Genomic DNA, 14,838 nt, shown 5'->3' on the forward strand with positions numbered 1-14,838 from the left:
GCCGGCAGGCGGGCGGGACCATAGAGAGCCCGCGGCACCGCCCCCTCCACGGCCCGAGCGCCCGCTCGCGCGGCTCCCACAATGCACCGCACAATGGCCCGACCGCCGCCACTACCGGGGCCTGAACGGGCCTGGCGGAGCCCGAGCGCGGCCCGGCCCGCAGCGCGGGGCCCCGAGCGCGGTGAGTGCCGGCGAGGGCCCCGGGGGACGGCGGGGAGCGGGGCGGGAGGCCGTCTCGCTGCGCCCGCGCGCCCGGCACCCGGAGCGGCGGCGCCTCTCATCTCGGGCCCCACGGCTAGGTCGCCCACACCCCCAACCGGGGGCCCCCTCCACGCCAGTTCGGGCCCCGATAGGCCCCAGGGTGACGAAATCTCTCCGCGGACCCGATACCTGGGTCGGGGGACCGGAAGAAACCCCACTGGTCCCCTCCCTACCGAGACCCGGAGACTCAGCCCTGAGGGTCCCCTACTCTTGACCCCTAGGTTCCCTGGAGACCCAGATAACGCGCTGCTGGCCTTACCAGGGACCCGGGTCTGGGGGACGCAGATAAGCTGCACCTGCTCCCTCCCCTCAGACACGCCTACCCGGACCCACATAACCCCCTTTCCTGCTCCAAATACTCCGTTTTTTACTGTTTCATTTTCCAGAATCACATAATCTATTTTGAGGCTTCCGTCAAATATCTGGTTCTGGGGAACCCCAGTAAGCTCTACCTATAATTTCCTCCTCAGTGAGTATACTCCCAAACCTTAGATATCATCCATCTGGTTACCCTTTTGAGACCATTGAAATTCAGAGAATTCACTTCTGACTATCTTCAACCCCTGGAATCCTCCAGCCTTTATAATCCACCATCTCTTTCTTTTTTGGGGGGGAGGGAAGGGGGAGGTCCCTTAGAGACTCAGCTAACTTGCTAATGATTTTTTATCATACTTTCCCTTCCTTTCCATCCCTGAGACCTCCTCCAGACTTCTCCCTGAATTTCTGTCCCTTCTCTGGCAGGCGTCCACTCCCATCTCTCCTGTCTCTTCCAGCTCCAGGGGAATTGAACCTCTCCCACCACACAGTGGTGTGGTCTAGAAGCTGCCCGAGGAGCCTGGTTATTCCCTGTAAATCCAGTCCCAGGCTCCCGCTCCAGCTTGGTGGGGGAAAGGGACCTGTAAGGTGGAAGATAAGGGGACAACTAGTGTGTGGGGGGTGGTTGTTGGTGCTTTCACCAGCAAGAGTAGCCTGTCTCCTGGCTTGTATGCTTTTCCACCTGTTTGGGACTGTAATAGTCTGGCCTTGGATTTCTAACCCTGCTCCCCACAATGAGGCCACTCCATTGTTGGGGGGAATCCTTGGGGGTGTCTAGCCAGGTTTCCTCGTAATGAAAATGGGGCTGTAGTGAGTTGCAGCCATTTGCTCAAGGCCTCCTCAGGAGTGAGAGGCAGCGGGAATGGGAGGAAAGAGTGAATCAAAGGGACTGCAAAGAGGGCCCATCTACAGTGACAGAAGAACTAGCAGCCCGAGAGTAAATCCAACCCCTGTTAATCCTGTTTGATGTCTCTTGGAATGATGCAAGTCATTGAAACTCTCTGGCCTCCCTGTAATTTAATTCTCCCACCACTCTGGAGTGTGTGTGAGGGAGGGAGGGAGGGGGGCGGCTCTTCCCATTCCCCCCTTTCCTTCTCACTGTTTTCCAGCCAGTGTGTCATTTGGATTTGTTTCTGGTGCTCAGGTCAAGACCTGGGTTTTTTGGGTTTTTTTGTTTTTCTTTTTTCTCTCAGTCTATTTATAATTTCCCAGTTACTATTTTGGGTTCTGCTTAAGGGAAGATTCTGTCCACCCTAAGGAACGTTCCAGGGTGTGTTCCCGGGTGTGTTTCCTCCTCCGCAGGTGTTGAATTGAGTTCTTCAGATCCCCAAGTAGCTCTTGGGCTGGAGGGATAAAAGCTATTTTAGGGTAGTCCCTGAAGTGGAGCTGTTAATCCTCTATGGGTCTCTCTAGTTAAGAACACTTAGAGATTAACCCTTTCCTTGCTGCGGCGGCTGGGGAGGCAGGGGTGCTGGCGGGGGCTCCTTCTCCACAGTTTTGGGAGGGTTGGGAGAATTTCCTGCCACAGCAGAAGGTGGGATAGAAACGTGCAACTGAATACAAAGACAAAGATAATAGCTGCCTTTTGTTGGGTACTTAGAGCAAGCCAAGCCCTATGCTGTGCCCTTTGCATACCTGACTAAAATAATCCTCACAACAAGTCTGTGAGGTAAGTATTTTTAGCTTTACAGATGAGGAAACAGGCTAATAATGGAGAAAGAACGCAGTTTCTATAGAGATGATGTAACACCATACAAACTATGGTTTCGTCAGAGGGCAGCAGGCATCATGGCACACAGCAGGACAGACTAGGGAGCAGTTTGTCTCCTTTCAGCTTCCAGAGAGGGCCTTCGAGAGTTTTTAGAAAGCATTTGTGTTTGGGGTACAGAGCCTTAGTAATAGAAGAGATTCCTGAGGTGAGAGAACGGTGGCCCAGGATGTGGTGGTGGAGGAGGGGAGCGCAGGGGGTACTGGTTAGAGGGGATGTGCTGTGGGTTGCCTGTGAGGGAAAAGGGGAAGGCTGCATTCTGGGGAGATGTTGTGAAGGGAAGGAAACTCACTCAGAGGCCTGAGAAGTAACATTAAAGGGGGGAAAAAAAGAAGTACTACTCAGGCCCCGTGCGGAAAAGAGGCAGACACAGTGTAGACCTCGGAGACGGCACTGCATGTACTCACACACTTTATATCAGATACTTCATCCTCCATGAGACTATTATCGGTAAGGAGAATAAATCTTTAGTTTAGAAATTGAGGAAAAGGAGATTCGGAGAAACAAAGTAACCTGCCCATGGTTTCACAGCCAGTAAGTGGCAGCTCTCCTGATAGCAAGTCCAAGGTTCTTTCCACGCTGCCTCCCTCTTCAGATCAGGCGCCAGAAGGAATCTTTGGATGAAAATATACCGAGTTATACCAGTAACTGGGAGGGATTGATTGTGTTTGTTTTATGGGAACAGGTTCCATGAGCTACTCTACAGTTGTTAAGGTTAGAGTGTGAGACCAGAAGAGCAGCTTTGAAAGAGAAGCAGAATTCTTTCAGTTTTGCCGAGGAAGAAGTCTGAAGGAGAGAGGCCCAGGAATTTTCCTGGAGGAGAGGAGTTTGCAGACAAAGGACAGAGGGAGAGAGAGTAGATTCCCCAAAGGGTTCCTAAGGTAACACTGGCAGCTTTGGTTATCCAGCAGGCTGTTGGTGAGTATAGGTAAGGACTTCCACTGTGCCTTTTTAAAAGGGGAGAATAGGATGAGGGTGCTGGCTGTTTCCTTTTAAAGTCGTAGCCCCATTAAATGCAGATCAAGGCAAGCACATGGCTGCCTCCATCCTTTGGTTCTGTCAGTACAACCTCGTGAGCTCTCCTTAGCCACCACTGGCCTCTTTCCTAGAAGCCCATTACTCACGCTTTCAGAAGCAGCGTACTAAACTGCTGTGTCTTGTTTGTGCTTGTTCAGGAGAACAGAAGAGGTGGACGTGTGGGAGGTGGGGGACGTACTGTTCTCTTTCTGAGTTTTTGTGGAATTTCCAGGGCTAGGCTCCCCTCTCACATCGGCCAAAGTGATACAACTTGCTTTCCTCTGGCTGCCATTCCCAACTTTCCAGGGGCTGAGGTGCATGATTTTGGGTAGCAGGGGGGAACAGAATTTGACTTTGAGGGTAGGGGAAATTCCCTCCAAACTAGATGTTTAAACTTGTGCTTGCTCTCTACCCAATTCCAAGGTGCGTAGTAATCACTGGCATTATAAACAGGTAATTCCACCCTTGAGAAGAAGGAAGGACTTAAACCATGAAAGGCAGACGTCAGAGGCCTTTGAGATTTATAGTGAAGCAGGCAAATACGCCACGATGACTTACTTGAAGGCTCAAGTGGGACTAGTTTTTAGTGCTGCCTACCCCTTCCCAGCACATGACTTATGCAAAATGCAGCCACCTTTGTGCCGATCTTTCTAGGCAGATCTCCACTCGTGATGGGGAAATGTTTATCATATTACACTGCAATGTTTCTTCAACAAGAGGAATGGTTCCTGAACAGGACTTAGCTCATGTTAATGATGAGCAAAGCTCTCTGGGGCATGAACCCGCTGATCCCATCATCTCGTTCACGGCCAGTCTGTTGGATGAATGGTCACTGTAAGCAGCAGGTGCTAACGAGCTGAGCAAGCATTCTGTGGCCCACAGCTGTTTGTGCGGTTGGAGCCATCCCCAGATTCTCGTGGACAATCCCCAGATACCCCCTTTGCTCCCTTCACATGGAAAAGCCTCATGACCAGATTTTGGCATGACCTCTTCAAAAGGAATCCCCCTGTTGTAGCAAGTTGCTTTGCAGTTGGTAATCTGTGAGGAGTTTGTGAGTGATAGGGGTCTGTTGTCCCCCTTTTGAGAGTCCGTACAATAACTCCCATCCTCTCCCTTTGAGTTGATGTCAGGAAAAAAGCTCTGTCATCTTTGCTGCAGTTTTCCCCCTTCTCACACCCTCCCCCAGCCTCAACAAGAGAAAGGATCAGACTTCAAGATATTGGCTCCCCACTTTGGAAGGGCTGTGATGCCAGTTTAAATTAGAACTTTCTGAGCACAAGTTAGCCTTGCATTAACTTGCATTCAATGACTAATTTACCCATCTAAAAGAAAGTTGAGAGTCCTTTTCTAGATGCTAAACGTGTGGAAATGAAAGAACTGTGAAACGACCCTTCAAATAGTCAGTTTGGTGAGGAGTTCTAATGCAAGTATGCTACCCGCTCATAATGGAGAAATGCATATGTGCTATGAGGGTCTGCTGGGGGGGACGTGGCACTCAGCACCTGGGGTGTTGGACAGGCTTTGCTAAAGAAGCATGGCCTGGGACACACAGAGAGGTGGTGGTGGGTAGGATGGGACCAGTACTGGTTTAGGGGAAATGCTGAATCTGCTGTTGCCTCCTTAGGCAGAACCTCTTATTGATGCTCTGCTGAGAAACACATCTGGCTCCAGGGCTGACTTTCCAGGGTGTAAATTCCTAAGCAAAGTCTTCTTCCTTCCCTGTTGCCTTTTGGGCATTTTATTGCTCTTTAGCACCTCCATGAGGAGGAGAATTGTGGAAAGTAGTGGGTGAGGGGGGAGGTAGGATAAAGAGGAGGAGAAGCTGCTAGCTCTAAATTTAGTGGAAAGAATATAAAAGTGGAGTTGGAAGAGAATAGTTGGAGTTTAGGGGTTTTACTTCCTCAGATTATCTTGCGTACTATTAGCCTAGGTAGTACTTATAATAATAGTTACCATTAAGCGCTTACTAGGTGCCTAGCCTTCTGCTGAATACTCTCTGTTCATCTCATTCAATCCTCAAACTATTCTTATGATTTAGGAGATTATTAAGCCCATTTTGTAAATAAGGAGGTAGCTCAGGGAAGTAAGTCAGTGGCTGAAATTCACATGGCTTTTAAGTGGAAGGGCTGGGATTGGAACGGGATCTGTCTGCCTCCAGAGCCCATGTTTTCATGGCATTGGGCTCCCTAACACCAGGTGTTCTGATGTTTCAGGTGAAGAGATTGTTTTCTGAAGGCTGCGTTGGAGGCCGTGACAGAGCAGAGAGCCCGTGTGGAGCTGATGGGGAGGCTTTCTGAATAACATGGCCCTTCGCCATTAGTCTTGCCATGACCACATTTTTCACCAGCGTCCCCCCCTGGATTCAAGATGCAAAGCAGGAGGAGGAAGTGGGCTGGAAACTAGTTCCCAGGCCTCGGGGCCGGGAGGCGGAGAGTCAAGTGAAGTGCCAATGTGAAATCTCGGGGACGCCCTTCTCAAATGGGGAGAAGCTGAGGCCTCACAGCCTCCCTCATCCAGAGCAGAGACCGTATAGCTGCCCTCAGCTGCACTGTGGCAAGGCTTTTGCCTCCAAGTACAAGCTATATAGGTAGGTGACACTCCCATACCTCTTCCTGCCCTGGGGGTCCCAGAGGTCAAAGCCAGAGGGACTTCACTGAGTATGAGGCTTTATCTGTGATAGAAGAGTAGAGGTTAATTGGCCCATAAGTGTACCCTGGACACCAACCATTTGAACTTACTCAGTAAAAGCTAATACTGGTATTTATATGCAGACACTAGACTCTGATGGGGAAATATCAGACAGTCATAAACAAACCAGATTGAACAATTTTGTCATTACTACCTTCCCCACCTTTGTCAGGTAATGGTGAGACTCTTAGCCAGAAATGATGAATTAGTCTTAGAACTTTAGAAGGAAAAGGAGACCCTCTGGTCCAATCTGTAAATTTTAAAGTAGAGGCTCAGAGTGGCAGTGCCTCTTCTTCTGAACCAGCCTGCTACTCACATGATTACTTCTGTCTCTAGAATCCCTGGTGTCCTCTGGGTCAGCGGCTGTTCTGCAACTTGTAAGCCCAGGAGCCCTACATAAAGTGAAATGGAATGTGAAAGTCCTGGTATAACGTAGATACAGCAGAGCAGCTTGGAAGGTGGGGGTGGGGGGGCGCTGCTCAGATTTTATCCTTGCCTTTCCATCAGAGGAACAGGAACATGCCCTTTACAAATGAGATAGACTACCCGATGCACACCCCTTCATCCATTCATCTAGCCAGCTATGATTTATTGAGCTCCTGCTACATACTAGGCACAGTGTTCAGTGCCAGGGACGCAGTAGTGAGCCAGACGGATGGGGGTGCTGGCCCTCCTTGAGTTCACTATCTTAACAGTGGGGACAGACAGCAAACAAGTAAATTCATGAACAAGATGACCACAGAACGCCTTAGTTCTTTGTCTGGAAAACAGTTGATAGGAACTAAAACAGGTAACAGGGTAGTGGGTGACCAGGATTGTCCTCATGACAGTTCTGTAGTTCTCAGGAATGCTTTGATTCTGTGTGCTTCTGTGTCTTAGGTGGACTCCAGTTGGGTCATCCTCTCAGACTTTCTTAGTACGATCTGGGTGTCCATGGGAGGCTGCAGGAAGGATCCTGTTCTGGGGGGCACGAGCCCTGACTCCAGCTGTAGTCACTGTGTGAGCTTAGGCGAGGTACCAAACTGCTTAGGGCCTCAGGTTCCTCACTTGTAAAATGAAGGAAATGGACTGGGGCTCACTCATCACACCTCCCTATCATTTGTTATCCTGTCTGTTATGTCCCAGGAGGCTCGCAGTAACCCTCAGGCGTGGGCATTCACGTAGCATGAGTGTAATGGCTATGTTTGATACCTTCCAGGTTGGAAGGATCACTGGGTGCTGTAGTGAAGGCAGTGGTAGCATACCTAAGGGAAATCAGGTTTCAGGAAGGATTGTGTTCAAATTCAGCCTCTGCCACTTACTGACTGGTGGGTGGAGCTGTCCTGTGCTTTGGCCTCTTGTGGAGAACAAGCTTAATGACAGCTCACGCAGGGCCTGGTAAGTATGGGTTCCTGAAGTCTTACTGAGGTGATTCTGAATGTCCTGTGGAGCTCTGGATTGTAACTCCTGGACTCTGAGCTGCTGTCCCTCCAGAAGGGAGCAGGTAAACCATGGGAACACTTTTTTAAGTGTTGCTGGCTTATATGGCAAACACTTTAAATGGTACAAATGGGCACTCAGTGAAAAATGAATTGTCCTCATGCTGAAAGCTACCATTTTCCTCCCCAGAGGTGTCCAGTGGGGTCAGTTTCTTGTGTATCCTTGCTAAGACATTGAAACATGTACTCCCTTCCCTTTTTATTTTCACAAGGGATTGTATTACACACACTATACTGAACTTCCTTTTTTGACTTAACCCCTTACATTTTGGGATTGTTCTAGATCGGGAAGTTTAGATATATTTCATTTTCCTTTTATTGTGTCATTTAAAAAAAAAAATTTTTTTTTAAGATTTTACTTATTTGACAGAGAGAGACACAGCGAGAGAGGGAACACAAGCAGGGGGAGTGGGAGAGGGAGAAGCAGGCTTCCCACTGAGCAGGGAGCCTGATGTGGGGCTCGATCCCAGGACCCTGAGACCATGACCTGAGCCGGAAGGCAGACGCTTAATGACTGAGCCACCCAGGTGCCCCTTAAATATAATTTTTTGAAAAGGAAATACATGCACATAAAACAAAATTCACAAGGTACCAAAAGCTATACGATGGAAATTCTCCATCACACCCATAAGCTTCCTATCTCTTCTCCCCATGGGCAACCAGTGTTGTTAGTTTCTTGTATATCCTTCCAGAGATATTTTTTGAGTGCATATAAGCAAACATACATCATTTTCCCTCTTTTTCCTATGCATAGTACCATCCTGCCTGCACTGTTCTGTCCCATTGCTTTTTACCACTTCATATATCCTAAGAGCTTGTTCCCTGAGGGTACATATAAAGCTGCCTTGTTTTTTTCTTTTTAAAAGTTGAGTCTTCTTGAACTAACCATAATTTATTTCACCAGTTCCCTATTGATGGACATTTAAAAAAAAATTTTTTTTTAAGATTTTATTTATTTATTTGATAGAGACAGACACAGCGAGAGAGGGAACACAAGCAGGGGGAGTGGGAGAGGGAGAAGCAGGCTTCCCGCGGAGCAGGGAGCCCGATGCGGGGCTCGATCCCAGGACCCTGGGATCATGACCTGAGCCAAAGGCAGACGCCACCCAGGCCACCCAGGCACCCCCCCCTACCGATGGACATTTAAATTGTTCCTGACTTTTTACTACTACAAACAGTGCTACAAAGACTAGGAGTATGTATGTGATTTTGCAGGTGGGCGAGGATATCTATAGAGTTTAGACACTGACTGGCACAGTATCCCATTGCATTCCATCACGTGGCTTGACCATAATTTTTGTATCTAGTTCCGTCAGTGGACAGCTTTGTTGTCTGGCCAGCCCTTGTGATCTCCCTTCTTTCTTTCTCCTCTATCCTCCATCCCTACCCCCAGGCACATGGCCACCCACTCAGCCCAGAAACCCCACCAGTGTATGTACTGTGATAAGATGTTTCACCGCAAGGACCATCTGCGGAACCACCTGCAGACCCATGACCCCAACAAAGAGGCCCTTCACTGTTCTGAGTGCGGTAAGAATTACAATACGAAGCTAGGCTACCGGCGCCACCTGGCTATGCATGCCGCCAGCAGCGGTGACCTCAGCTGTAAGGTGTGCCTGCAGACCTTTGAGAGTACCCAGGCCCTGCTAGAGCACCTGAAGGCCCACTCACGCCGAGTAGCAGGTGGTGCCAAGGAGAAGAAGCACCCCTGTGACCACTGCGACCGGCGGTTCTACACTCGCAAGGATGTGCGGCGGCACCTCGTGGTGCACACAGGCCGGAAGGACTTCCTATGCCAGTACTGTGCCCAGCGGTTTGGCCGCAAGGACCACCTGACGCGTCATGTCAAGAAGAGCCACTCGCAGGAGCTGCTCAAAATCAAGACAGAGCCAGTGGACATGTTAGGCCTACTCAGCTGCAGCTCCACAGTCAGTGTGAAGGAAGAGCTGAGCCCTGTGCTGTGCATGGCCTCTCGGGACGTGATGGGGGCCAAGGCCTTCCCTGGCATGTTGCCCATGGGCATGTATGGCGCCCACATCCCTACCATGCCCAGCACGGGCATGCCACACTCCCTGGTGCACAACACGCTGCCCATGGGTATGAGCTACCCTCTGGAATCCTCACCTATCTCTTCCCCAGCTCAGCTTCCTCCAAAATACCAGCTTGGATCTACCTCATACTTGCCTGACAAATTGCCCAAAGTGGAGGTGGATAGTTTTCTGGCGGAGCTTCCTGGAAGCCTGTCTCTCTCGTCCGCTGAACCCCAGCCCGCCTCACCTCAGCCGGCGGCAGCTGCGGCCCTCCTAGATGAAGCACTGCTCACCAAGAGCCCCGCCAACCTCTCCGAGGCCCTCTGCGCTGCTAATGTGGACTTCTCCCACTTACTGGGCTTTCTTCCACTCAACCTCCCCCCGTGTAACCCGCCTGGGGCCACAGGAGGCCTGGTCATGGGCTACTCCCAGGCCGAGGCGCAGCCCTTGCTCACCACTTTGCAAGCTCAGCCTCAAGATTCCCCAGGAGCTGGGGGACCACTGAACTTTGGACCTCTGCACTCCTTGCCTCCTGTCTTCACCTCTGGCCTGAGCACCACCACCCTGCCTCGTTTCCACCAGGCATTCCAGTAGCCCCCAAGGAGGCCCTCAGTCCAGTCTTAGGCTCTGTCAGGGAGCCTCTGTACCCACCCTATCTGCATCCCCCATGAAGGCAGCTGAGCTTTCAGAGCTGGGTTCAAAAAGAAAAAATTCCAGTATCTGTATGGAGCACTTGGTTTGGGGGTTCAGGCTCCAGGATCAGTTCCAGGAGGAGCCCTGAGCCCCAGCCTCATGAAAAGATCTCATACCATAGAACTTCAGGTATTTTTACTTTTACTTTTTTGATCTGAATCGGGAGCCACACTTAGCTAACCTCTCCCCCTCCAAAGCGTCAGAACCTCCTTCTCTTTGGAGAAGGAGGCGGTCTCTTGGAGAGACAGAGGGGTTTCACTTTGGATGACCTTGAGAGAAATAGCCCAAGAAGCCTGCCTCCTGGTCCCAACCTGCAGACCCCACAGCAGTTGGTCAGGCCCTGCTGCAGAGAGAGGGTCACTTGGCTCCATCGCCTGCTTCCAGCCAGTGGGCAGGAGAGAGGGCCTCTTCTTCCCGCCATCCCCGTCCCTCCTATACCGACACCTCCATTTCCAGTCAGTGTTGTCCAGCAGCGGTACCGTTTACACAGTCGTCTCAGACACCCCATTCACCTCCCTTGCCAAGCTGTTAGCCTTAGAGTGATTGCAGTGAACATTGTTTACACGCCGTGAATCCATTCCCACCAGTCCATTCCAGTTGGCACCAGCCGGAACCATTTGGTACCTGGTGTTAACTGGAGCCCTGTTTACAAGGCGGAGTCGGGTCTTGCTGACTTCTCTTCACTTGAGGTCACATTTTTCCCCTGTGGGGAAATAAACTGACTTTGGACTGCTTCAGTCTCTGCCATCTTCCATGACTGTGTCTGTTCCTGCCTTCCTCGGCAGTGTCCGCGAGACAGGCAAGAAGACTGGAGCCGTTTTCTCCCAGGTCTGCAATTCTGTTCTTCTCCAAGTACATCATGACCCCCCCCCCCTTGAACTGGAGAGGGGAAGACATGAAAGGCATGCCCGCTTCCATCGCCCCCACTCCCCAACCCCTACCCCAGACATCATGAACTGTTATCATTAGTCTCAGTAGGAGGGACTCGGGTTCTAAGCTGGTGTGGATAGCAAAGGGGAGGGTGTGAAACCCTGATTCATCTCTCTCCTACTTGTCCCTTTTCCAGAAAGTTGTAGAATTGTTGGAAGAAGAGTTTTCAGGAAGTTAGGGCTGGGCAGACAGTTGAGTCCTAACCTGTGGGTACGTCATTGGCTCCCGTACTAACCTTTTCTCTTCTCCACTGTGTCCCCTCTCTCTCCACCTCTTTACAGTTACCATGGACTCAGGGTCACTGTGCCTAGGCCTCTCTGCTCTCCATCAAAGGAATTCCACCTTTTGCTTGTGCTCCCCCACCCCGCAGTTTGCCCCCAACACTTAATAGGGTTTCTTGCAACAAATGATTGGTTCTCTTCTGGCTTGTTGGCCTCCCTGCCACAGACCACACAGCCCTTGCCCAGCCGAACCCCATCCCTGCTTCATTTCTCAGTTCTGCATGGGCTTCGCTCTTCCCACTCATGGGAGGGAGGCAGCTCAGGGACCACCAGTGTGGGACCCTCATGAGACACCTCCACTCTGATTCAGAAACACACTTCTACCTCTTTACTGTTAACTCCTACAGATGCGGTCAGTCGTGTGTGGGCACCTCTCCGCAGGGCCTCGTGCTGGCTTCTCCACTAGGGTTTCAGGACAAACTACCAAGGAACTGCCTCAGCTTCGTCCCAGTCCTCCTGTTCCCCCTTCCTTCTAGAAATCACTTTGCTTTATCATCAGGAACTGAGCAGGTTCAAGACCCAGGCTTCTGCTTCAGCCCAGGCCAGTACTCTTTGAGGTGAAAGCCTTAAAATGTATCTCCCTGGCCCTTGATTGGAAGCAATGTGGAGTGAATAAGCATGTTTTGATTTAGGCAGGGTAGCTTGGGATACCTTTAAAAAAAAAAAAACAAAACTAGATATAAAAATGTCTGGCAAGGTTAGAATCAGACTAGGTGATTTGCTTCTGAAAACTAGTTTCACTGAGTCCCAGGGACTAATTAAGGTTTATTTTTAAAAGCGTCCCCCCTTGGTACGCAGCCACCTCCTGCATGCTGTGCATGTTACTGGGACTCGTATTACAGGAAATGGTGCGTGAGGGTCCAAGCAGGACTCGGTGCTGCCATTCTCCTTATCGTCTCTGGTCTTCATCACTAGACCCAGCAGCCCTTCACCTGCTCTCTGCCACCTTCCCTGCACCCCTAGTTTATAGGGGCAGGTGGGCCTCTGGCCACAGAATAGAAAGTCTCGGGCTTAGAGGAGTCCACTCTTCCCTGCCTGTCCTTTCCTGTCCCTTCCTTGAATTCTCTCCCCCATTAGTGATGTTGGGAAACTCCTAGAACAGGCAGAGCAACTATTTAAAGCCTTGTAACTGGGGCCTTGCCCCTCCCTCCCCCTCCATCCTGCCACCCTCCTTTCCTCTTCAGTGCCCTCACCACACAAGGAATTTCTCTATCACTGTGAACTTTGCTGGTACATAGGAACATCTGCCTTCACCTTTTCTTGGACCATAGCCACCCAGCTGTTTCTTAATCTTCCCTTCCCCAAATTTAAAGGAAAAAAAAAAAAAGCCTTATTGGCCTGGTTGTTTGAAGGATAAGAATAGCTTTATCCTGCACTCAGTACCAAACCCACTTCAGTACCTTTACTGAGGCCATGAGAGCCTGAGGGGTGTCTGCCCAGGACAGGAGCCATGGCATGTGGCAGAGACCAAACAGGGACCAGGAAAAAGGGGCGATGCCCCCTTTCCCAACCACCTCCTCCAGCTTCAGCGATGAGCCACCCTGAACAACGGGGCAGGCACCTCCCATCCTGCATATAGCTGGTCAAGGCTGAGTGCAGTCCTGGGGGCCAGGGGATGATCTACCCAGCTGTGTCAGCTCCAAGGATCTGTGCACATCTTAAAGAGGGAAGAGGTGGGAAAAGGAGCACCAATGAGTTTACCCCCCAATCTTTTACAAATGGCATTTAATGGAAATCTGGGAAGCAGGTGTGATTACTTTTTTGCTCGTAGATATTGTCCTAAGTTGAGATTCTTCCACTGCCCTAAACTTCCCCTAGTAGTCTGAATCCCTGCCCCACCTTCTTTTTGGTAGCTGTTTTCCCCATTCCCTCTACCTCCCCTCTTATCTAGGAGCTGTTTTTAAGCACGATTTTTTTTTAACAGTTTATATTGTACAGGATCAATATTTTGCTTTTTAACAAGGATATTTATGTAATAAGAAACTTTGCCTTAGGCAGGTGTTGGCCAGAAAAGTCCAGATTCCTCTGGGACCCCACCCTGGCCTCTCCTGGAGCTCTGAACCTGCTGTGGAAGGAATTGGCTATGACCTTCACCACTGGAGTAGGGTCTGCAGCAAGGGAAGGGGTGTTCTGGTTCTAACAGGAGAAGGATTCACCATGATGATGTAGTGCCTCTGTGGAGGGGTTTGGAAGAAGTATCCCAGCCCAGTTTCTTCAGATGCACGCTCACTTCCGTAGGTGCCCCCTCCACCTCTGACTACTTGGCACCAGAACTCCTGAAACACCACTTCTCATTCGCCTCCCTCCCTCCCAGTGATCAAGGCTTTGGGGCCACTCTTTCATAATGCCAGATTATTTAAAGAGAGAAAAATACAAGACAAAAGCCTTCTAGCACTTTGTAAACACAGTGAATAACCTCTTGGAGTATTTTTGGCTTTATATAAAACAAGGTTTTTAATTGTAAAGTATAAGTGCCATTAGAAAATGCACAGGGCGTATCTTTGTTAAAGTAGATTTTTCAATGTTTTACAGAATTACATTTTCAAAAAAAGTTTTTATAATGAAGTTGTTTATTAAAAACTTCTGAATGATGTGTTTGGAAGTTGTGAACCTGTCTGATTGGGAAGGGGTTGGAGAGAGCCTGGGGAACCAGAAACTCCAGACATCTCTAGCCTCCAAGGGGATGGTGAGTGTAGGGTAGACAGTAACAACCCTTCACATTAGCACCTACAAACTTTGTACTTTAAAATTAAAGATCTTAATGGGATGTGTTTGAGGTAAGCGGCATCATACTATCACTTAAACTTGGATGCAAGGGTCAGAAAGATCAAATTGGCTTAATGAAATTTCACATAACTAAAAATGCCAGATGTAGCACAGTTTTTAGAATTGGTTCAGCCACTCAGACATGGTTGGCCTTAGCATTCCTGTGTGTCTTGGCCCTATCTTCTGTAGCTGTGACTTATCCTCAGGCCCTACAAAGTGGCTCGTCCCTTTGTGTAGAAGTAGATTGCTGCCATGATTCCATCCCTGTCATCCTCACACAGTGCTGACCAGGAAGAGAAAGGAGAGAGGAGTTCTTGTATTCACAAAGCCCCACGAGGCATCTCCTGTCTCACTGGCCTTGATAGGGCTCTGTGCCCTCCCCCAAACCAGCCAGCGATGACAAGGCTGAGTGAAACAGAAGGAGTGGTTTCTCAAAGGAAACGGGCTACAGTTAGGGTGGGGAACAAATGCTGGTTGTCCAAGAAAAGACATGCCATCCATTGCCCAGGGGACACAGCTGGGAAGTGACAGCTAGGACCTCACCTTGCTCACACTTGGGCCTACCCACTGGGTTCAAACAAACTGTTGGGAGACTGACATAGCTTCTGACT

At 49.9% G+C, this 14,838-nt stretch overlaps 1 protein-coding gene across 1 annotated transcript; it reads left to right on the forward strand.

Moving 5' to 3' along the window:
• The first annotated feature begins 36 nt into the window (after positions 1 to 36).
• PLAGL2 (PLAG1 like zinc finger 2) lies at positions 37 to 11,017 on the forward strand. Its single transcript, XM_021689010.1, has 3 exons — positions 37 to 181; positions 5,575 to 5,948; positions 8,921 to 11,017. Exons 2-3 carry the CDS (start codon positions 5,689 to 5,691, stop codon positions 10,149 to 10,151), a joined length of 1,491 nt encoding a protein of 496 aa, XP_021544685.1. The 5' UTR covers positions 37 to 181; positions 5,575 to 5,688; the 3' UTR covers positions 10,152 to 11,017.
• Positions 11,018 to 14,838: the final 3,821 nt, after the last annotated feature.

The sequence above is a fragment of the Neomonachus schauinslandi genome, chromosome 10, assembly GCF_002201575.2.
Source record: "Neomonachus schauinslandi chromosome 10, ASM220157v2, whole genome shotgun sequence".
NCBI lineage: Eukaryota > Metazoa > Chordata > Mammalia > Carnivora > Phocidae > Neomonachus > Neomonachus schauinslandi.